The following is a 25,400-nucleotide window of genomic DNA, read 5'->3' as shown; positions in this document are numbered from 1 at the left end:
ACTCACTGTTATATGGAAAGGCAATGTTGGCAATAGTACTATGAACCTTAGGTACAAGGGGTGTGATCCAATGTCTCAGGTAGCCATTCTACGGTACCTTCAAAACTGGAAACAAATCTGAGACAGTTTATTTATTTCTTGCCTTAGCAGCCCACCTTTTTTTTCCCTCCAAGGAGCTCAAGGTGGCATATAAATGGCCCCTACCCCCTTCCTCTAGGTTAGGCTGGAAGATGGGTGACTGGTCCAAGACTGGCAGAGCAAGCTTCATGGCCGAGTGGGGATTTGAACCCTGGACTCCCAGGTTCTAGTCCAACACTCTAACCTTTCTTAGACTTTGGGACCCCAGATGTTGTTGGACTACAACTCCCATTGTCCCCTAGCTAGCAGGACCAGTGGTTAGGGTCCAACAACATCATCTGGGGACCCAAAGTCTGAGAAAGGTGGCTCTAACCACTGCACCATGCTGGCTCTCATAGACTCCCATTGCTGTCCAAGGGCCTTACAGACAGGTCCAGCCCAAGACATTTTGGCCCCTGAGGCAGACCCCAGGATGAAGCCCCTCCACTCCTAAGTCCCAACCAGGGAGGAAAGGGGTGAAAGAAGATCTCTGTCAGGAACAAGGGGATGTAGTGGGGAAACCGCCATTGGGGTAAACTGCCCTGGCGGATGCTGCCACCTGAGGTGGTCACCTCACCTGGCTTTATGGGTGAGCCGGCTCTGAATAAAGCTCTACATGGGGATGTGCTGTCCTTGTGGACCCTGCCGCCCGAGGCAGTCACATCACCTGCCCTCATGGTGGGCTTACAGGTAAGTAAGTGGGCATGCATGGGGCAGGCTCAGCCCTCAGGTGCCACTTGCCCCTCTTTTCCTGTGCCCATCCCCTCAGGAGGGGGAGGACCATTTCAATACAGTGCTTCTCCCCTCTCCTTCACCCAGCAGCTCCAGTGCAACAGTCTGGCAGTAAGAGCTGCTCAGCAGTGGGCGGACTCCCTGGAGAAGCGGCGGACTCTCCTTCCGGGAAGGCTTTGAAACAAAGGTTGGAGGACCATTTGCCAATGGATACGTGAGTTGAGATTCCTGCATTGCAGGGCAATGAACTAGATGACCCCTGGGTGCATTCCAATTCCACCCCATTCCATGGTTCTATGACGCCTCTCTTAGAGCATAAGAAAAGGCATGCTGATTTTAATAGTTCATCAAGAACCTAACAGAAGAAGAAGACCAAACCTTCATTCCAAAGCAAAACACTGCAATCCATTGTCAGATGGAATAAATCAGATGATTCCGCCCAGCAAAGAAACTTGCTGGCTCAAAGGGTGCAGATTAAAAATAGACATTAGAACAGAGTCAGATCACAGGAAGCAGAACAACCAGCTCCTTGATCCCATCTAATCTCTTATCTAAATGCCACCTTATCTACATTGTTCAAAAATGTCTCCATCATTTCACTATAAAGAACTGGAATCTAAGTGTTGGGGGTGCTGAGCTGAGCTGGGCCAACTGCCTCTTGCTTGTTCCAAGCAAAATAAACATGTCCTAATTATTTGCAATGAGAAGCAGGGTTATCCTAGGGGAGGTACAGGGCACTGGGCAAATCACATTGTGTGGGGCCCCCTGGGGCCTTTATATCCACCCCCTCCTCATAGTGATGCCAAAGGAAAGAGCCCTCCTCCCCACAGGTTTCTTCTTCTTCTTCTTCTTCTTCTTCTTCTTCTTCTTCTTCTTCTTCTTCTTCTTCTTCTTCTTCTTCTTCTTCTTCTTCTTCTTCTTCTTCTTCTTCTCACACCCCTCTCTCTACTCCCCCCCACAGCTTACGTTTTTCTATTTTGCCACTGATAAGTGCCTCTAAGACCCTTGTTGTTGTTGTTTAGTCGTGTCCGACTCTTCGTGACCCCATGGACCATAGCACGCCAGGCACTCCTGTCTTCCACTTCCTCCCGCAGTTTGGTCAAACTCATGTTCGTAGCTTCGAGAACGATGTCCAACCATCTCGTCCTCTGTCGTCCCCTTCTCCTAGTGCCCTCAATCTTTCTCAACATCAAGGTCTTTTCCAGGGAGTCTTCTCTTCTCATGAGGTGGCCAAAGCTTTATTGAGTGACCCTTAGGGGTCACTCAATAAAGCTTTTCAAACTCAGGATTTATTCAAGGCTTTAAGATGTGAATTGCCCTGAGATCTGCAGGTATAGGGCAGTATGCAAAATAATAATAATAATAATAATAATAATAATAATAATAATGTCTTTCCTACAGACAGACCTTATCATGAGATGTTCCGTTTCCTAGATTATCAACATACACAGCATTAGAGAAAGCCAAGGTGAGTTGCCAAGTTAGGAAAGAAGATTCTCATTTCAAAAGAATGAGCGAGTTTTTCAGGTGTCAAATGCTTTGGAAATCTTCTCCTATGGATTGGCAACACACACACACACACACTCATGTAAAGTTTTATGTTTCCCTCCATCTCCAGCATAGAGTGCAAGCCAATATAAGAGAAGGTAGGATTGGCTCCCAGTTGACTTAAAGGTCAACTGAATGAGGGCAGAAAGCTCTCAGAAAATCAACCATCTATTCTAACCACAGAGAAAACTCAATTAAAACTAGAAAATGTGCTGGTTTCTTGGCGTACTTTGAGGAGACAAACAACCAGATCCACAAACCACCTGAGGCATTCCCTAACTAAGGTCACATCCAGAAGCTAAACATATGAGACAAAGCACTATGTCATTTAACCCTTAATTCACACTACACCAACAAGCTCCCCCACCTTTCCTAATTCTTGGAATATACAGGCTATCTTCCTGGTGAGGTGATCATCTGAGTGATGGGCCATTAAGGGGAACAAAGGAAGTGGATTTGTGCAAGACAGCCCCTCTCCCCCAACTCATGGGTAGTTAGAAAGACAAAGTTGAGAGCCAAGAATTGGACTGATGTGAGCTACGGTAGAAGCAAACCAACAAGCTGTGGAGATAGACACAGAACAATTTTTGATTTCTGTTTGAATCTAAGGCTGTGACTGTGGGCAAAGCAAGGGCCTCTTGGGGTGGTAAAACTACGAACCCCTCCATCATAGGCTCAGGTTGTAGATATGCGTAAATAAACCATATAGACATCACAGACTCTATGGAACCTCATTCCATGGGGAAGTGCCCCTGGAACTCCTGGAATCTCGCACTGCTCGGAGATATGATTCCAGTAATACAGATGTCTAGGTAGACAAAAAACAAAACAAAACATTTTATCTGCAGCTACACACCACCATAAACAATGAAGGAATGGCATAATATTTTATCAGACCTTTTGAAAGCTCTAGCTTTCTGAGAGACAAACTCTATGGGAACTTCTACCCCTCACAATGTAAACGTCTCTGAAAAGAATCGGAACAACAGCAGTTAGAGGAAATGGGTAAAGCTTCCCCTACCTAGGGTCCAAATCTGGATCAGGCCCACTCTGCCTCCATTTGGCTTCGTAAGAGCCATTTATTGTGCAGATGGCATCCCTTCTAGTTTAGATCTGAGAATATCCTGAAGTTAAGATTGGCTGGCTTGTGGCAGGTTTTACGAACCCCTGCAAAGGCCATTTGAACATACATGACATCAAGGTAAGTGCACACACCACAAGCAACAATGCCTCTTTCAGATCACTTTCAAGCCTCTGAAACAGCTACCGTCTGTCTGCTTTCTAAGTTCTGCATATTCTTCCACAGTTAAATCCAGCTATTTCTGTGAGTATCTGACAAATGCAGGGAGCACATGCTGTTTGCCTTGAGCCAAATGGTGCACAGCTCTCCTCTTTCCTCTCTTTTGCACTAATTAACCTATTTCCTTTTTTCTGTATTAATTAAAAATTGGCTCTTTTGGCAAAATATGTATTAACTTTAGATTACTGAATTTTTCCTCTTTTTAATGAAACCTCTCTCTCTCTCTCCCTTTTTAGCTATTTCCCACATTTGAGAATAATTTTCAGAATCAAGGCTAGTTAAAGAAAGAATAGCTCCCCCCCCCGGCCTTTAGAATTCTCTGCAGCTTGCTCAGGAGGAACTTTCCTGTATACTTGGTAAAATTAAAGGACCCCGGATGGTTAAGTCCAGTCAAAGGTGACTATGGGGTGTGGCGTTCATCCTGCTTCAAGCCAAGGGAGCTGGCCTTTGCCCACAGACAGCTTTCCAGGTCATGTGGCCCGCATGACTAAACCACTTCTGGCACAATGGGACACCATGACGGAAGGCATAGCACACGGAAACGCCATTTACCTTCCCTCTGCATCAGTATCTATTTATCTACTTGCACTTTTGTGTGCTTTTGAACTGCTAGGTTGGCAGAAGCTGGAACAGAGCAATGGGTGCTCACCCCATCTCGCAGTTTCGAACTGCCAACCTTCTGATCAGCAAGCCCAAGAGGCTCAGTGGTTTAGACCACAGTGCCACTCACACCCCCTCATATACTTAGTACTGACATATGTAGTACTACAATCAAATGCATTAACATGAATCAACACTATTCTAGGTTGCATCAACAGAAGTATAGTGTCCCAATTAAGGGAAGTAATAGTCCTGCTGTATTCTGCCTTGGTCAGACCACACTTGGAGTACTGTGTCCAGTTCTTGGCACCACAACTTAAGAAGGATATTGACAAGCTGGAATGTGTGCAGAGGAAGGTGACCAAGATGCTAAAGGGTTTGGAAGAAGAACAGTTGAGTGAACTGGGTATGTTTAGCTTCTAAAGAGGAGACTGAGAAGAGATGCCATAGCCATCTTCAAAAATCTAAAGGGTTGTTACATGGAGGATGGCACTAGGCTAGGACCTAAAATGATGGAATCAAGTTATAAGAAAGATGATTCTGCCTAAACATCAGGAAGAACTTTCTTACAGTAAGAACTGTTCGCCAAAGAACAGACTCCCATAAGAGGTAGTGGGCTCTCTTTCCTTTGGACACTTTTAAGCAGAAGTTGGATGGCCATCTGTCAGGCGTGATCTACTTGAGATTCCTGCATTGCAAGGAGTTGGATGACATGACCCTTATTCAATGATTCTGTTATTCAAGGATTCTATGAAATCTTTTAGTCACTATTTTCAAAACTTTCACTAATACTCTAAAAAAGTATGGAATTTATGTCAATTTTTTTGCCAAAATCAGATTTGTTCCTTTGCTTATTACAAGCTATATCAAAGTACTACACAAATACCACGGTATCTAGGGTTAGTCTACTATATTTTGGTTCCTAAAAGCTTTCACACAATTCTATGCAGTCAAATGAAATAATAGTCTTTCAACATCCTGTGAAACCTCATGTGTTCAACAACAAGCACAATTAGTGTCAAATAAATCCATGGTTATGATTCAAATGCAGACTCCAGGTTCTTTAATTGTTTGGGAAAACAACACAGAGAACCATAGGGATATATGCTAAACAATGTGGCAATTTGTTTTAGAGGAGTGTTACTCACTTTTCTTGTGTGTGAAATAAAACTGACAGCACAGAGATTCAAATGAGGAATCAAAATGTTCTCAACTGTGCCACATTAGCAATTAGACTATGTCGTGGCAAACTGGGAAAAATTGAAAACTTTCTTAAAACAGTAAATTAGTCTCAGAGAGACCGTTTCAGTTTCTCCCAGCAAAAGTACTCATCTAATGATTGATTGGTCTATAAAACATTAAGAACACTACTTTTCCTAGGGATCCAACAGGCTTGAACCAGGAACTCTGTCAGTGAGAGTCAAGTGTTTTACTCCCTGTGCAATGGGCAGTTCTCAGGTAAGAGAACCTGGACTCATATTGCTGCTATAAAAGACTATCCAGATAATGGCCAGAAAGATGTAGTGCAGTCTATCAGCCCAGGCCATGTGGACCCAGGAGCCAATAGGGGACCAGCTAGTCTTATATACCGGTAATTGCTCCCTCCTCAGGAAAGAAATCAGACAGAATAGCTGCTTCCCTTCCACTGCAATGCTGCCTTTGCGATATCAGCCACCTGTCTGCCTGTACTATACAGGGTAGACAGAGGTTAGATTGGGATCTATGAGTAGATAACTGGATTATTTTTGTAGATTTGAAAGGTTGACTCCTGTAGTATAAGCCTGTACAGTACTTGAATATACAGGTCATCCAACTAGCACCTGGCGTCACTCTTGAGCCATTATTTTGGACCTGGCTCTACCCCTCAAACTGCTAAAATGCCCATAATAGTCATAAAGTCTGAAGCTTAAGCCAGATAAGGCAGATTCAGCTTTAAGTCCCCTAGCATCACAAATCTGTGGATCTCTAACTTCATTCCATCACTCCAACAGGTCTGTCAGTCAAGTCCCCTTGGCCATTAGGTGGATGCTACACCTAATGAGTGCAGGATACTGAGTAGTATCCTCAGCTGTCCCTGGAATCCAGCGGCAGGAGCACATAGTCAAGCACTGTTTGCTCAGGATATTTGTGCAAGAAAAAACATTCACAAAGGATAGAAAGGATAAGTGGTCACACTTTCTTTGTGTGGATATATTTCGTTATAGGGTTTGGAAGCTGGTTTCAATGCTGCCTGTAGGTCTCAACCAAGCCTGTGGTTTTCTATCTACAAGAGGGGAGTTTGTAGTAGAAGGAACTGCTGAACTGGTCAGAGCAGCTTGTTTGCCAGGCTAATATGCCATAGGTCAGGCATGTCAAACCTGCGGCCCTCCAGATGTTTTGAACTACAATTCCCATCTTCCCCAACCACTGGTCCTGCTAGCTAGGGATCATGGGAGTTGTAGGCCAAAACATCTGGAGGGCTGCAGGTTTGATATGCCTGCCATAGGTGGACCTGTAAGCAGGCCATGTTGCCAGAGAGATAAATGGGTGAGCCTTCCCCTTTCTCACCTGGTGGAGTGTTAAATCATCCTAGAGGCAGAAGAACAATAGCCAGGGCTAGCCCCTGGGTGAGGTTGGCTGGGGCTGGAAGGTGGAAACGGAGAGGCTTGATTTTCTCTCTGTGCTAAAATGATAGCTACGGTATGGCTTTGCAAACCCACCTGGAAGCCTTCTGGGGAGGCAGGATCTGTTGGAATGTTATTGCAGTGAGCCCTTCCATCTAATGCTCAAGGGCTGCCACCTGTCCTGTACAATACAGGATTGTCCCATATTTCAATATAAAATGCTGCGTCCTGCATTGATACAGTTTTGTCCTGTATTTTAGGTCTTTTCTCTCTCCCCCCCCTCTCGTTCTGCCAAGTTATGGATCCTCTCCAAAATGCATGTGTTTGGAAGGGTGCAGGAAAGTTAAAGTATTTAAGCTCTGGGTAGCCATGCACAGACAGATTTATAAATTCATGTGTATGTGTGCACACGACCAATTCCAGAGGGGCCATCCTGTTAGGCTGAAATAGACTTTAACAGATTGCTTTGAAGTCACTTCAGTACCAGATTGAAAACAAAAACAAAAACCCAACCGCCTTGTCCTTTATCTTGCCAGAACAACCCTAGTTCAAACTGTATATCTGTGTAAATGAAGACATATATCTTACAGACACCACAGTTGCCACTGACCTTCATTCCAAGGAAACCAAACCTGGGTTAGTGCTCAAACCCCTGAAGCCTCTCATTCCCTTCAGTCATTATTTTGTATTGTACACTTTGCAGCATGCTGGACATGGAAGAAATGGAGTATTTTTTTGGGGGGGGGATGCAGAAGTCTGCTCTGGTGTGTGTTGATACATACATACATACATACATACATACATACATACATACATACATACATACATACGGTGGTACCTCAGGTTACTAATGCTTCAGGTTACAAATGCTTCAGGTTACAGACTCCTCTAACCCAGAAATAGTACCTCGGGTTAAGAACTTTGCTTCAGGATGAGAACAGAAATCGTGGTCCGGCGGCACGGCGGCAGCAGGAGGCCCCATTAGCTAAAGTGGTACTTCAGGTTAAGAACGGACCTCCGGAACGAATTAAGTTCTTAACCAGAGGTACCACTGTACATACATATTTAAAACCACTCTAATTCCAAACTATACTGTGATTAACTTTAAGACACCAAAACAGGCACCACCAGCATAATAAAATCATCATCAGCTGCTGCTACATAGCAACACAGCAGGTTCTTTAAATAGACCTCAGCTGCTTGGCATGCACGTTACCCACTCTCCTTCTGCAGTTTATTAATATAGTAAGAACTGAGCTTGGCTTTTGGAAGCAACTTATTCCCTGTTTCTTTGCTTGTAAAGGAAGCACCCTCTGTCCCTCATTGTAAAGCACAAGTCTGGTTTACAGATACTGATATAAGCAAGCCGTTTTCTTATTTTTTTTGTCCATGGGGGGGGGGACTCAGCAGAGCAAAACGCAAGAAGAAGGGCAGTTCAGTATGCCAAGGAATAATGAGAGCTTACCGATGCAAACTATACTATAACACTATCTGAGCAACTGGGCTTCAAAAGGCGACGAACACTCTAATTAAGCATGGTCAGCATAGCAGGAGCCCAGTAAAATGAGAAATGTGGATGAACCACAGTTCATTATTTTTTAATGAATCTACTTGGTAGTCTCCAGACCTTTAACTTCACATTCTACCAGAGAGAGTTTTCCTACAAGAAGGCTGATCAGCAAGAACCATGATAGACTCTCAGTCAAAATGCACACATTCAAAAATATCACTTCATATACAGTATAAAGTTGGACTACAGCTGGAGGATCATATTTGTAAATCTTCTGGGTCCAAAAACTACTTGCCTATGGATACCTAGGACAAGAGTTCCTGACCAGCTGCTTCAGTGACATGTCGCTTTTCTATGATATTTTTTCACCTGTTAAGCAGTAAATAATGTACTCATGTAATAGCCAGCAAATAGCCAATTATATGTAGAGTGGATATATATAAGATGAAGCATTAGAGGAGAGCTATTATGTTATTGGCTCGGTATGCCAAACATTTAGAAAATTGCAAACACTTTGCACCTTCCTGGTTTTGCTTGCTGCTACACTGCCAGAAGCTAAGCTATGGTTTCACTTCATACAAACCTGGGCCCTGTGGTGTGTCTATCCCAAACCCTGGTTAAAACTCATGGTTTGTTTAGAGAAAGACAAAACACGAACCCAGGTTTGCATGTAACATTAAGCCAAACCATGGCTTTGCTCCCAGTAGCAAAGCAGCAGCAGGGGAGGAGTGAACCAGCCCTGGTTTCCTAAATGTGCACCAACATGTTTGCACATTCATATTATGCCATACTTTTATTACCTGCCAACCAGGCCATAGTTTCATTTTGTTAACTTTCATTGTTTTGTGCAGAAAAATCCTACCCCTTGGATTAATGTGTCTTTCAAGTTAATTTTTTTAAAGAGAGAACTGGGGGTGCAGGAATGGGGGAAGGAAGGGAAGCCCAATTTCTAAATACATAAAAGTACCCAAACCATTTATAATCTTGGGCTATGTTGCCTCGCAGAAGGGATGCCTCATCACATTGTCACCATGGATTACTTTTTGCCATGATGTGGTGATTGTACTGTACTTTTCCTAATCATTCCAGATGTCCCCATTGAGACGATAGTAAGCTCTTTATGTGGAATGAAGTATTATGTAACGGTAATACAGCTCACTGAAACTCATTAAAGGGAAGACAACTGCTGTCAAAAGTCCCAGCGGCAGGCAGACATGGGAAATAAAGGGTAGCCCTCTACAGTATAAGGACATCACCACTGCAGTATTCCTCCAAGAATTCAGTACCACTTACAGGATCCATTTACAATTGCCTGACTAAATCGGTATCAAAGGGGTTACACGCAGAATTAGCCCTGGAAAATGCATGGCTCATCTAGGATTCTAGAATGACAGAGGTTTGCTTAAAAGACCTACAATCAACTGCCTGAATTCGCCTGCAGGAAACTGCATATACTCCAGGATTGCATACACTCCCTGCAACCATTGCTTTGAAGCATAAAAAGAATCTGATGCCTAGGATGGAGTACAGACTCCCGAGACTCTCTGCTTTCATTTAAAAACTGAATGTCTCCAGTTCTTATGGAGGCTGAGAAAATCATGGAAGTCACAACAGGACAAAGTAAAAAGTCCAAGGGGGGTTCTGTTCACAGCAAAACTCCTTGTTCTTCCTTCATAGTCTCCTTGAAGCTGGCCTCAGTAAGTTCCCAGTTTCCATGGCTCTTTTTCTTATAATCCTTCTGTCTTTGTCAAGATGATTCTAATACACAAGTACATATAACTAGCTATTAATTTCAGACTTGTCACCTGCCAAGCTGTTTCACTAGTAATTTGTTCAAGTTGACAGCTTTTGTGTCTGCCATAGTCAGACTGTTAACCTGTATAAAATCCCTGCTTGTCACAGGTGGTCTTGGGGAGTAAAAGAAAGAAAGAAAAGCCATAGATAGCTTTTAAATATATTTTCTTTTTATAGACTACAGTTTTTCATCATTCCCTAACATCACCAACACTTGGGCAACCTAATTCCAATATATGTAGAATAGGAACAATGAACGTACCATATACAGCCATATATAATATTTAAAAGCTTCTTCCCCACACAGAGTTACAGATCCCAGAATGGTAATAATCCATCCATCTGGGAAATATAGCTCTATGAAGGGAATATGGGTCTCCAAACAACTTTTAGCACCCACAAGAAACTATAGTTCTTGGAATAATTTGAGGGAACACATGACTTTTGAAAACAGTATAAGGGTTTAAAAGCTGAATTTGTAGCTCAGGTTTGAGTGTGGGGGTAGGGTTGGGAGTGTGGGGGTTAGGGTTCTGTCTTATGGCTTATAGCTAAACGAATAAAATTATTACCCACCTATGAATACTACTAATACTGAACGCAAAAGTGAAATGGTGTTTATCAAACCACAGCTTGATAAAGTAGTTTATTACTCAAAATAAAACAAAAACAAACAACTACCTGACAAGGTCGATGACTCTCTCCCTTGGAGCAGTGTTGACAGGCTCATCATTAATCATTATGATCTGATCTCCCGGTATAAGTTTTCCTTCAGAGGGACCCCCTATAAACATATGACATTCAAGTACAGATTATACATCATTGCAAATGTACCAATAAAACATCTCTGTTAGGCAGATAGTAGATATTCATTATATATTACTATGATGGAGATGTGAAGTACCTTCTACATCCAGATCATCCTTGTTGAAGGCTAGTTTTAATAATTCAAAAATATTAATTCACTTTGCTTTTAAATTGCCCTTCATGAAAAACAGATCCCCGGGTGGCTTACAAAATATTATATAAAACAGAACCCAATCTCAACAACAGAAACAATGCAGTACTGTTGATTCTATCATAAAACCGTAACATCATCAACAAGCAAGTGAGAAAACGGTGTTTTTAAAAACATCATTTCAATAGATTCAGCGGCAGTACATCATAACAGTAAGATCATGATCAAAATGATAAATTCGCACCAAAAACTTGGGTGAACAGACATGTCTTTAACTAGATGCTGCAAATCTAGACGTAGATCTAGAATTCCACATTTGGGGATCCACTAAGGAGAAGGTCCTATTCCACTTCACCACACAGTGAGCTACACTCACCAGTGGGACACCCAAAAGGACCATCTCTACAGATCCTGGGCTAGCTCAGCTGATATGGAAGGCAGAACTCCTTCAAGCATTTTGCATTGGAGATAACAAATATCAGTGGGAAAGCAATGATCTCTGCCCCCTCCACGTGAGATGTATAGATATACAAGCAAAACTTGCTGACAGATCAAAGAATTGTACCAATAGTAGTTTTAGTATCAATTTCAGCTTCTTATTTCAGACTTCTGAAATTCCCTAGTGGCACATGAAGCAGGGATAAAGCAGGGATGGACAGAAGCTAGACCAGGGTCTACTGGTAGATCACTGGGTGATTTGCAGTAGATACAATTCTGACTTCCAAGGAACAGCAACATTATTATTATTTTTTACTTTTCAAATTAGCCTGCTAAAATGAAGAAACAAGGCAAAAATAGGAATGGATTATGAGCTTTGTTCAGGTCCTAAAAGCAAGAATTCCTGAGCGCTTTCTTAATTCCAAGTGTATGTCCATTTTGCATTTGTACTTGATTCCAGCAGGTTGACCTAGGGGTCCTAAGGGTGGGAGGAAGGACCGAAGTAGACCCTGGAAGCTGGACGTCTGCCTGCTCAAGGCTCTGCCTAACCACAGATAACCATCCCCCCTTGCAGACTTCCCAGAAGTGTGGTCCTTGTGCTTTAAGAAGCATCCAAGATATCTCAGATCCTGAGGTACTGAGTAGGGTAAAAAGCGGGTCAGGTCTGTGAGATACTGCTCTGCATTATTAAGTGACAGCCACAGTGGACGAATGATTGATTGTAATGTGCCACCTGCTAATTCATTTAGGATGAGGGAAAGAGCCAACCTAGTCACCAATATAAGCTTTAATGTTGATTATGGCTGTACATTAGAAGGATTCACAGCAGAAAGCAGAAATGTTGAAATCACAATGCAGTCAGTTACACACAATAATCAGATCCATTCTCCTGCCAGGTCATAAGTTTTAGAATAACTCAAACATAGAAGGAACCATACCTGGTGTGACAGAGCGCACCACCACGGGCTTTTCACTGCCAGCCACAAAACCAAATCCCAGCACTGGATCTCGCCTCATTTCCACTTTCCGAGGAGCTGGAGGTGTGATTTGGCAGCTGTCTAATCGTGGGTCATCAAAAGGGGCAGACTGCGTTATGTGACTAAGGGGAAAAGAAACATAAAATATATATGTTTGTTATCTGTTAAAGGTTACCTACCTAGGTGACAGAGTGACATGGTGATAAACTGAGGACAACCTCATATTACTCTAAAATTCATCATCTTATGTTGGATAAATGAGGAATATAACTTCAAATCTGCATAACCCCCCCCCCCAAGTACATATCAGCAGAACACTCATAATTGGGTTCACCTTGTGCCTTCTTGGTGTTTACACAATACATGCAAGTCCAGTCGAAGTGTTCCAGAGAGTAATAACAGTAGTAAGGTTACACTTCAATTAGAGGCAGATACATCAGCATGGAAACTTTCTTACCTAGTACGTAACACACAGGTGGACCAACAGATACGGCACTGGTAAACTGAATTCAAATTTTGTCTCCTAAACCAAAATGTAGGTATTATAAAGAGAATTCATAATAGACACCAGCTATGTGAGAGAAGATGTTCAGGAGCAGTCACATCAATGGCATTCCACCCATCAGCCAGGAAACTCCCCAGAGCTATCTGGAAGCCATCTGGATCAGTCAGCTTCCAGGTGTGGAATATTCCTATGTGTCAACAGAATGTTACCTGCCCATGGCAAGGAGACAGTTGTAAAATCTCCCACTTTCAGGTCACCCTCTCTTCTTGCCTGGTTGACAAAACCAAATCCAAAATGTGTCAGCATGAATACTGGCATTCCCCAGGACTAAACATGGGGGTGCTCAGCACCATGCCCAAGGCAGCAATCTGTCCTGCACACCCAACACAAATTACAAACATTCAGCCAGACAGGAAGCTTGGAAAGAGTGATAGATGGACTTCTCATAAACTACCAAAACCCTATATCCTACCCTGATTAAAATTTTGTACCGTTAAATTTGTATAGTATTTAGATCTCTTTTCAAAGTCAACTTAGACCTGCCTGTTAAAGTATTAAAACCAGGAGGAATAAAATAGGAACACTGGAATAATGTGTTTGTACAAACTAATACCACACAACAAACCATTAGTATTTGGCAATCAAATAAGTACCGTGAAGTTAACATCTTCTGATCATTTAAGGAAAATGCCCACTGGGTGTAAAGCAAAGCAAATTATCATGAGGACTCTTGTATGAATACTTTGTCTGCTCAATCAGCTAAAAAAATATTCATTTCTAAAAGTCAACTTCTCCTTTCCACAATTCTGCATTTATAATCTTCATTTTCTGCCCTTTCTCTAGGAAGCTCAAGGTGGTGTATATATGGAGTCTTCAGATGTTCTTACATCAAGGCAACAATTAGGCCCAGACCAGATTACATTCAAAATGGCTGCTTCATTGTCAGGTGCCTCTCATGCCCTGGTTCCTGCATTTTCATCCTTACAGTGTTTTACTCAATATATTTACTCAATATATAGGCTATAAGACAACCGCATCAGGTGAATGGGAAACTTTGCAGCAAAGCAAGGGGAGGGGAATTCAGATTTCCCCCCCTTTTCTGACAAAGTGTAAATTCTATTTGTTCATAAGCTTCTTCAGCGATTAAATCCTCTGAAGTTAGGTCATTTTATAGCGCTCTATAAGTAGAAGCCATCTGGATGAGCATATGGTAGAAATGTAATTAGAAAGGGGTGGGGGAAAGGATCTGTTTTTTTATATATAAAGTCCATTTTCTTTTTTAAATAAAGTCACGTACAGCTTTTTCATAAAATTGATCTTGGTCAAATCAATCATATACAAGCATGCCAAAAGCTGCCTTGCCTTCCTCATACAAAATGTAGAACATCTAGAACTAAACACAAGAAAGCAAAAATACATCTATAAGCCTGAACAGAGAAATGGTGCATAATGACTTATAACTGGGGGCTTGGGTATTTGTTTTTTCTATATTGCAATTTCCCGGATACTTCTGAACCCCACATAAATATAACTCATCTCTCTCTGGCGGATACTAGTGAAGTTGTTGTAGGGTGCCAAGGGTGACAGAAGAACTCTTCAGTGAGTTAAGAGGTCCTTACGAAAGTAGGAATCTCCTCCTGTGAGTGGAAATGCCTTCCGTTACATCTCACGTAATTTTTATTGTTTGGAAGCCACCCTGGCAAATTTAATTTGAAGGTTGGGATAAAAAAACTATTTAAACCTGAAGTTTCTATTCACAGAATGAAAATGTTGGACCCAGCCAATTATGTCATCGAGTCACCACGCTTAGTAATTGGACGGAATGGCAATCACTCTGAAAGGGCATCAAGGTGTACATGGGCATGCCCAGATCACATCACACCGTGCATTGCATATGTAGTGCATACCTTCATGTGGAGTACTTCTAAATTTGAAATTGTGTGAACACAAGCCTTTGAGGATTCTTCTCTATTCACATTACTGCTGGTACATGCTTATGCCATCTTCCTACATTATTAGTCAACAAACTTATGCTTTAGAAAAGAAATTGGCCTGGGAAGAAAGAGACTCATAAAAATGCATTGGTGAACCTGGTTGCAGAGTCTTAATGAAATGCAGTTTACAAGATAAAGCAGAGTAAAGTGGGCTGGAGAAGTGAAAACACAAGGTAAATTAATTGAGGTTGAAGGGCTCTGTACTAAAGTGGAATGAACAATTCTTGTTAGTTGTGTCTGTGACAGGTTTCATTTTAAGGGGAATGACAGCAACACATCTGCTTAAATTGAACCTCAGTCTACAAACAGAACTCCAATATGCCTTCAGGTGATGTTCTTGAGCTTTTCTCCATCATGAAGAATAAGGCACTGATGTGTTTAATCATGAAAAAACGCCGTTAAGCACAGCAAAACTGATATACATGCATACAGACGTGTGTTTGTGTGGCCTAGGCATTAGAAGACTAGAGTACACATCAAATGCTTCTGACATCAGGCATGGATAGTTCCCAAACCAGTAGCATGTAATCAGAATGCTCTTTTAACATTTTTGCGGCGATCCCAGGCAAATATACTCATCAGTCACTTTAGCGACAAGAGAAGAGACGATTATCACACTTGACATTGCATGTAGACAAAGTTCAGGTTTTTAAAAATGCAAACTGCCTCAGCTGTGGGAGGGGCTGGTATTAATGAGAACAATGGGGAATTCTCCCTCCCCAAAGATTCCGAAGAGAGGTTTTTCTCAGGCCTGCTCTGAAATGTCTAGTGCAGTTTGGCTCTTAGATTGCTGTCAATAGAAAATCTAAACAGTTGTAATAAAGTAACTCTTATTTATTCCTCTCCTTAATGTCTATTTGCATATAAGTTAAGTGCAGAGATAAACTCCAATAATAAATACATATTGTATATTTAACAAGACAGAGATCACTGTGCTTAAAGACCTTTGCAAACATTAGCTCAGCAAATCTATAGGACAGGCCAGTATCCCCATATTATGAGTTGCTTTAATGGATTTTGAAATTTATGCATTGCCTTCTTATTAATTTATGTTTCAACTACTGAGATACTGGAGGCTGATTGTTTATGATTTTATGCATTGCAATACTTTTGACAGTTTGATGTAAACTACCCTGAGCATATATGGAAAGGGAATATACAAATAAAACTGGTGTTTGCATTATCAGAAAAGTGGGGATAACGGCTTGCCTAAGTGAGTTCACTGGAAAGCTTAGACCAGGCATCCCCAAACTTCGGCCCTCCAGATGTTTTGGACTACAATTCCCATCATCCCTGACCACTGGTCCTCTTAGCTAGGGATCATGGGAGTTGTAGGCCAAAACATCTGGAGGGCCGCGGTTTGGGGATGCCTGGCTTAGACTCTTCTCTGCGTGTTTGTGTACACATGCATGTAACTGCTATGCAACTGAGGTTTCCAGCTTACAATGTGAAAGGGAAAAGTCCAAGGACATCCAAACAGGTGAGCACAGTCATCCATGCAAAGAGGCTTGTTGGACTGTAACAGTGTAAATGGCTTGGATATGCTGTACTGTAAAATGTCAGGAAACTATAGCCAATGCTGCTGTTTAGGCTCCAGATACTACTTGTGTATAACTTACTTCCCCTCCAGCCAGTTTTTCTTCTTTCCACTCCTTCTCTAACAGTTACTTCAAAATAATTGAACTGGAAGTAATGTGGCATTTGGATCTTGACATTTACATTTGGGGTAATCAAGGAAGCATTGCAACTCTCTAATGAAACAAACAAAACAAGAAATGAGAATAAGATAATTCAAGTTATTTCAGGGTTTGGGTTGAGTTCTTTTTTAAAAACAAACAAACAAAGAAACCAACTTCTAGAGCAAAATATGCTACCCAACTGTTTTCCATTAAAATTGTGAATCCTTCTCTTCCAACCTTTCTCAAAGTCAAAAGCAAATAGTTTTATTATATTGCATTTGGAAGAGAGCCACATTTCGGAGCTGGGAAAATCCTAAATAGACTGCATCAATTTTTGTTATGGGCTGTGACAATGATATTTTGAGAATTATATTCCACTGGAGTCATCTGTACTGGGTAAACTTTTGAACACTCAAGACTGGGAAGTCTAAAGTTTCAAATGTCTTAAAAATGCCATAAGTCCTGTGGATATGTAATGGCGAGAAACATCAGATCCTGAGGTGGAATGGGAGGAGCCCAGAGAATTGAAACTGGGTGACCCTGGGGAGGGTCCTAGCAGGATGAAGGAGGTGAGTCTGAAGAGGGGTTCAGTAGTCCAGGGAGTGGAGAGCTGGATGCAGGAGAGGGACCAAGCAGGTTAGCAGAGGAATGTCCTTTTTCTGTGACACTGGAGACCTCCTGCCAATGAGAAATCTCCTCCTTTGGAGGAGGCAACTGAGAGTAAATCTGATGAGATGGTGCCACCTTTGCCTCTGTATCCAAGGACACAGAAAGACCAGTATTGGCATGAACAAACTTTGCAAACCCAGACCACTTGAGGTATGCCCATTTGGTTGCCCAGTCCTGGGACAATGGCCACTTGTAATGCTAAATGCTATGCCCACCCTGTCTTTCAAAAGAAAAGTACTGGGGTGTGTTACTTGTTGGATCAGTGTCTTAGTTTGCTCTTAGTCATGCATCTGTACCTCTCCTGCACTTGTTGCCCTGTGGAAACTGAGCTTTGCCTATGCACTGTTTTGATTAATGCATCAGGGCTTTCGGCAGAAGCCGAGTCCGTAGTTCCAATTCTTCATCCAGCAGTGAGGGCCAGGACATAAAAGAATAAAATGAAATAATATAATTCTGATGAAATATGCACAAGATTTAAGTATATTAACTTGTAGATTTTTGAATTGCTTGGTGAAGTCCAAATGAAAATGAACAGCATAATTGGCAGAACAACACTTTTAATTAATGGTGACATATTTAAGTTGCTCAAGTTAAATAACATATTAATATCAGGAAATCTAATGATTTATTAATCCCCAATTAAATTAGCATGCCTCCTTATTAACCCTAATTTAACAGAAACTTTCTAATGTAATTGATCATGACCACCACCAAATGCATGTCATTTACTGAATTCAATCATAACTTTATGATAAAATATTTCTCAGAATTAGGGTCTCAAATCCAGAGTTCTTTAACATTGGTGCATTGTACTTCAGCAAAAAGTAGGAGATAGGAAAGCCCTATTCTACAAGCAGAAATCTGTTCATGGTAGTTAGGATCAAAGCCAGAAAATTTTGCTGTCATTTCCTCCTCCTGTGATGGCCAAATTACCTGTGATGCTAAACATGTCATTAGAAAGCCCATCTGCTTAAATGATAATAATAATAACAGCAACTGGGAATTAATTTTCAATTGGCACTCTAGCATATGGGGTAAGCCTTCTTTCCCCAGCTACAGTGCAGATGAAAATTCTTATTCTGAGCTGCCTCTAATGAAATTATTATATACAGTAGTTGCAATATAATTGTGTTATCAATAAATAATCTGTGACCTTGAGAATACCGACATGTAACTCATTGCTTCATTTGTAATCACAGGTATAAGACTTTATGGACATTTAATGTCATGCTCTAGAATAAGTCAAAGGATGTCTTAGCAACTAGGACCTTAAAACTTGCCTTACTGAGAAAATCCTGCAAACTTATCACTTAAGCAACTGTGCTTATCACCATGAATAATGAGCCCACAGTTCCATCACATGCAGCCCTTAAATCGTTATTCACAAAAGTAGGATTTTCTTACTTTCCTGCATATTGACAAAAGGTTTATAGCACAACCCATTCAAAGATAAAGCATAAGCAAAATACACTGAAGTTGAGGTGCTGTTTTCTGTAGTTTCTACTTAAACACTTCTGCATAGAAAAAAAGGGGAAAGGCTACCATATGAGACCTAACCTCAAGTTACTAAGTAGAAGAATTGTTGCAGCGGCACAAATCTATACAAAGATGGGCCTCAGTAACCAAGATAACAAGCCAAACAAGTTCATGTAAACTTAGTATATAAATAAGACAAACCTTTTGAGTTTAGAAAAACAAACAGTAGTTAATAAAATATGCAAAACACACTTTCATCAAGGCATGCAGAAGATATGATAACATTGGTCTAAGCAGCTATTTCCCCCCCCCACACACACACAATCTAGCGTATAAACCAAACAAACTGAATAAAAAGTGAACCTGGAAGATAAAACCAGTATATTTTTCACTCTGTCACAGAATCCATAAATTTAGTTGGACAGTGATATCATTTTATGAAGCCGCATTTCATTTCATTTTCTTTTGTGAAAACCTTGACAAAGTATTTGACAAAGAACTGATTTTGCTTTCTCATCTCCATAGAAACTACAGCCCCCAGGAATTAGCAGAATCCTTTTTGTCTTCAGACCACAAACTTGTCAGAAACAGAGAAAAAAGCCTATCCCAAGCTGGCCTGAGAGTTGGAGTGTGCAAACTGGGCAGTAGTAGGCTAAATGTTTTTAACCTTGTTTTGCAGCCCAGTTTGCTTTAAAAGAAGCATTTTGAGTGCATGACATAAGTAGGGCTTGCCAGTTGACCAGAAAAACCAACTGTATAAGATGTAGCACACCATCACTTCCAGAAAATGCTGGCTCCTAAATCTGTAAGGTCAGATGTCTGAGTAGATGTGTGTTCAAGTGCAGACTCAACAAAATCAGAAGCAGCTTATGCAGTACGGACACAGGGAAATGAGCCTTTCAGGGGGCTTCTTGGCAACCTGTTCATTGTTGTTGTATTATTATTACACTTATTAATTGCTTTGTAAACCACCATTGCAAGGCAAGTTACACATAAAAACCACAACTGCATTTAAAACAAGATGAAAGCCCTAACACATGGAAAGGTAAAGGTAAAGGGACCCCTGACCATTAGGTCCAGTCGTGACCGACTCTGGGGTTGCAGCGCTCATCTCGCATTATTGGCCGAGGGAGCCGGCGTATAGCTTCCAGGTCATGTGGCCAGCATGACAAAGCCGCTTCTGGCAAACCAGAGCAGCACATGGAAATGCCGTTTACCTTCCCGCTGTAGCGGTTCCTATTTATCTACTTGCATTTTGACATGCTTTCGAACTGCTAGGTTGGCAGGAGCTGGGACCAAGCAACGGGAGCTCACCCTGTCACAGGGATTCGAACCGCCGACCTTCTGATCAGCAAGCCCTAGGCTCAGTGGTTTAACCACAGCGCCACATGGAAACACGTGGTAAATACTGGTTTAGCCAGTTGGGAAAGCTTGTCAGAACAAAAATGTCTTCACCTGTTTCCAGGAAGTGCAGATAGTGGGTACCTGTTGTATCTCAGCAGGAATGCTACTCCACAGAACTGGGGAAGCCACACTAAAAGTTCTTTGGAGGGTCGAGGTTGAGGAAACCTGGATTAGGCAGTCTGTTTATTGCAGTGTTTCCCAACCTTGTGCCTCCAGCTGTTTTCGGACTACAATTCCCATCATTCCTGACCACTGGTCCTGCTAGCTAGGGATCATGGGAGTTGTAGGCCAAAAACATCTGGAGGCACAAGGTTGGGAAACACTGGTTTATTGAACATTCATTCTGCTTCCTTTGGAGGTTAAATAACCATCTGCTTGTGTCCCGTAACCTGAATCTCATTCAAACTGGGGCTGATGGGTGTACTGCCAGAATTTATTGACATATCTTTAAACTTGAAAGTGTAAATAAAGGGAGGGGGCATTCATTGAATGCCCCCCTTAGAAGTATGCTATCTTCTTATAGCAAAAAAAGTCTGGTCTTTTGAGGGAAGTGGGGTTGTTGCACAAGACCTTCCAATCAATAATTGTGCAACCAGAATTTGTCAGTATGTGATTTTCACCTCAAAATAGCAACCGCCTGGAAGTGCCCTAAGTCCCTAGTCACATGCATTCTTTATAACGGGCTGAAGTGTCATCCTCATTTGCTTTTGGTGCTCTCAGGTTGCATCAGCTACTTTTGCTTACTGAGTTCTCTCCTTCCTAAATCCTTCCAGCCATTTCAACAATACCAATGTAATCTTCAGGTGAAATGAAAACAGTCCTAGCCATGCTGAAAGCACTTAATTTGCTTTCCAAATCATGATGCAAATGCTTTCTTCCCCTTCCTGGGGGTTGGACGAGTAGGGCAAGGAGAAAAGCAGAAGGAAGAACAATTAATCCTTTCTGTCAGTATAAGAGTGTGCAGCAATGTTTTGATCAGACTCTCAGAGTCACAAAGTGAAGGAGTATTTGTGATTCATAGCAGGCAAATTCTCTGCAGCAAAATTAGCTATTCATCTCCAATCTTAAAGGAGCAAAACGGGTTGCAGCCAAACTGTGGGCCTCTACAGTCTGTTAAATCATTCTGAATGCTGGACTGCACTGAGAACAGGCACCCGGTAGTGATTAGTTGTCAGTAATCGGTACTGTTGAGTATTTTAAAAATAGAGAAAGAGAGAGGATCCCATTATAAAATCCTGCATTAAAAAACCATCCTAAGCAGATGCAAGGATTTGTGTTTATTTTTATGACTGCATTTTGAAGAGTTATTTGTTCATAAAATAAATCATGAGACACAAAACAATCTTTGAAGCCAAGAAGCCAAGACAGCCATACTCACTAAGAATTCTTAAGGCAATTCTATTCAGGTTATCCTAGCACCACACCCAATATTACTAAGGTGCAGTTGGCATTGCTAGTATTGCCCCTTCCCTTTTGATTTCTTGGCCAATGGTGTGTGGTTGATTAGTCTGAGGAAGTACAACACACAACCTTCAGAAGAGAAGACCTATCACTTTTTTAGTTTATATCAGTCAAACATAGATTGTATGAAGTGTAGCTGTTGTGCCAGAAAAATGTTCTATCCTCCACTAGGCTGCACCAGTTCAAAATGCAGGTGGGAGATTGCAGGTGAAATGTCCCTGTCCTGTTCCCTGGACTCCAGCTACAACATATTTTGCTTCTCAAAAGAAATACAGTACTTAAAAAACCCGATATTTGAGAAATGAAGTTTGCACTTCAGTATCAAACCAATCCACGTATGCTGCTGTACTCTTAAAACTCCTATATGGCTTTCTGTTACACTTATATCAGCAGCAAGTGTCATCTGTCCCAGAGCATAAGTAGGGAAGGAGAAAGAGGGAGCATCCATCTGCCCTAGCAGGCTTTTGGAATTCAAAACAGTGTACAATATATTCACAGTGGTTAAAATAGTGTTTAATTATGTAGGTCAGGATCCATGTGTCAGCAATTATTTTATCTGGGCAGGCAGAAGATGGCAGCATACAAACCTGGATATGTTAATTGACTTGTTACTGCTGCTCCTATTTGTGCAATTGTGTAAACTTCCAAAACGCCAATAAAATTTTTGCTGATGCACTGAATTTCTTGTCCAAACATTTATAGCCCATTTTACTGCTTTTATTTTAATAAGATTGCAGGTGTACTTCCTTTTTAACTTGAAAGAAAATTGCTGGATTTTTTCTCTTGCCCATTTCCCCCCATAAATAAATGAGAAACTACATTTCCGCAGCTGCCTTTCGATGGTGGCAAAATGGCTTTTTGGCAGAGCTGTCATCCATCATATTGTAACACACTGCATTTAGCAACTACTATTTATAGTGTGTCTGATGCTAAAGCAATTTTTCAGAGCATGCACTGACTTGAGAAATGTTATTGTACAAATCCATTGGTCCAAACGTGCATTGGCAATTACCTGTAGCTCAAATTTATTTTGTGTAAAATAATGGCTTCCCTTCATTGGGGTCACTTAATATAGTTATGTTTTCTAGAGACAAATCACTAAGATTCTAGGATAACAAAACAGAACTAAGACTGACAGAAATATATATACTCCACTGTGACCAATTCAAATGCTATTTGCAGAATTACAGCTTGGTAGCTTACAGAAAGAAAGAAAGAAAGAAAGAAAGAAAGAAAGAAAGAAAGAAAGAAAGAAAGAAAGAAAGAAAGAAAGAAAGAAAGAATCACATTAGCGATTTTGAAAAAAGGAAACCATGCTCCCAGTCCTGACAAAATCTTGGTACTTGAAAAGTGGAATAAAAATCCCAAAGCAGATTAGTCAAACTACAATGTGCATGTGCAGAGTGGACACAATAAGCAGAGCAGGCTCTTATAGGGGCTCTCCTTATCATCCTCTTCCCAAACATGTTACCTCCAGGTTTCCTGTGCCTTGGCAAGCTGGTTACTGTTTTTTTTTTTTTTATAAAAAATAAAGTTTATTGTAGATTTAAACATATACAACAATAAAAAAGAAAAAAGAAATTCCAACTAAACAGAACAGGCCCAAAAACACAATCCCCCCTCCCCCCTACCTCCAGAGTCCCCCTTCCCCTCCCCTGCCCTTACCCCCAACCCTATTCCTTCACAACCTAAATTAGACTTATCTATGTTATAATTATTTTCATCACACACACATTATTACAATTTTGTACAATTAGAAACAAAATCCAAATTGAAAATAATAATGCAGAATATTACCATCCAAATAATATCCAGATAATTATAAACTTATCTACATTATCCTTGAGTCTTACTGTCTCGGAAAGAGAATAAGTATAATCCACATATACACATATACATTTGAAACTAGAAATATGACATCCATAACTTTAATCCTTTTCTTCTTTATTCTAGAATCCTGCTACGTCGGAGAGAAGAGACGGATTATCTATGTGTGTACTAAGATAAATGGTAAGTGGTTCCCAATTTTTTAATTTATCCTTCACATTTGTTTCCTTCAATAATTCGTGTTTTCTTGCTAAATTGTAATATAATATTAATTTATGTAACCAGTCCTCCTTCTTTGGAATCTCTTGAGATTTCCATGCTCTTGCCACTAAGAGTCTAGCTGCCACCGTTGCATAACTCACTACACATCTATCATTCGGTTTTATGTCCTCTCCTAACATCCCTAATAAAAAGATCTCAGGTTGTTTCTTAAAAGAGTATTTCACGATTTTCTTTAACTCTTTATAGACTAGTTCCCAGAAATCTTTAATGAGGTCACAGCTCCACCAAATATGAACGTATGTCCCGACTTCTTTACAGCATCTCCAGCAGATATTGCTTACATTTGGGTACATTTTAGCCAGTTTAGCCGGTGTTAAATGCCATTGATTTTGCATTTTAAATATATTCTCAATCAGATCATAATTTGGCGTAAATCTAGAATCTCTTTTCCACAATTGTTCCCATTTTTGCATACTAATTGTTTTTCCCAAATCCTGGCTCCATTTAATCATATAATTTTTTGTTAGCTCCTCTTCTGTTTCCCACTTTAATAGTATCTGATATAAGTTCGAAATATATTTACCTTCCTTATCGATTAAAATTTCCTCCAGATTCGATTTATTCTTTTCAAATCCCACTTTCTTATCCAATTGTAATCTCTGATTAATTTGAAAATAATCTAACCACGTATTTAAGTGGTGTTTTATTTCTTCATATTCTCTCAATTTCAACGTTCCTTCCTTTTCTTCCAAGAGCATACGGTATGTGGGCCAGGTGTTATTCATATTACGTCTTCTCACCGCCAATAGTTCGGCTGGAGAAAGCCACCAAGGGGTTTTTGGTTCAAAGAATCTCCTATATTTTAACCAAACTTTAAATAAAGATTTTCTGATCATATGGAACATGAAAAAATTCTTCTTGTCTATCCTATCTTTCATCAAATAATAATGCCAGCCGTGTCCTAGCCCATCACCTTCTAAATCTAATAGATCCGAATTTTTTAAAACTACCCATTCTTTAATCCAGACTAATGCCGCTGAATCATGAAAAATTTCCAGATCTGGGAGGCCATAACCCCCTCTGTCCTTATGGTCTATCAGGATCTTATGTTTTATACGGGGTTTTTTCCCGTTCCAAATGAACTCCGCAATGTCCCTTTTCCAATCCCTAAAATATTTCTCCATCCCCAACAATGGAAGGTTTTGGAAAAGGAAGTTCATCTTAGGCACCACGCACATCTTTACGGCTGAGATTCTACCCATAAATGTTAATTTTAATTTCCTCCAAACGTCAAATTTCTTCCTAATTTGCTTCCACGTTTCTATATAGTTATCCTGAATCAGGTCGATTGCTTTTGTTGTCATCTCAATTCCTAAATATTTCATTTTTTTACTAATTTTGAGATTTGTGGTTTCTTGCAACATTTTTTCCTCATTTACTTCAAGATTTTTGACTAACAATTTTGTCTTGTTATAATTTATTTTCAAGCCTGCCAATTCCCCGTATTCTTCTATCAGCCGGATGGCGCTGGGAATGCTTGTAATCGGGTCCTCTGATGTTATTATAATATCGTCGGCAAAGGCCTTTAC

General features: G+C 40.8%; 1 protein-coding gene across 7 annotated transcripts in view; it reads right to left on the bottom strand.

Annotated features, from left to right (window-relative positions):
* The window catches only part of FRMPD4 (FERM and PDZ domain containing 4), a 295,689-nt gene that overhangs the window by 48,084 nt on the left and 222,205 nt on the right, over positions 1-25,400 (bottom strand). For all 7 annotated transcript variants that reach the window (XM_088667723.1, XM_088667722.1, XM_088667726.1 and 4 more), the window contains 2 exons: positions 12,536-12,696; positions 10,883-10,985 (listed from right to left, as the gene is read on the bottom strand). In XM_088667723.1, the coding sequence (XP_088523849.1) occupies positions 10,883-10,985; positions 12,536-12,696 (264 nt within the window). The remainder of the gene's footprint in view (positions 1-10,882; positions 10,986-12,535; positions 12,697-25,400) is intronic.

Source organism: Zootoca vivipara, chromosome 4 (assembly GCF_965207765.1).
Source record: "Zootoca vivipara chromosome 4, rZooViv2.hap1.1, whole genome shotgun sequence".
Taxonomy (NCBI): domain Eukaryota; kingdom Metazoa; phylum Chordata; class Lepidosauria; order Squamata; family Lacertidae; genus Zootoca; species Zootoca vivipara.
Note: the sequence above shows the minus strand (reverse complement) of the source record. Positions and strands in the feature narration are given on the sequence as shown.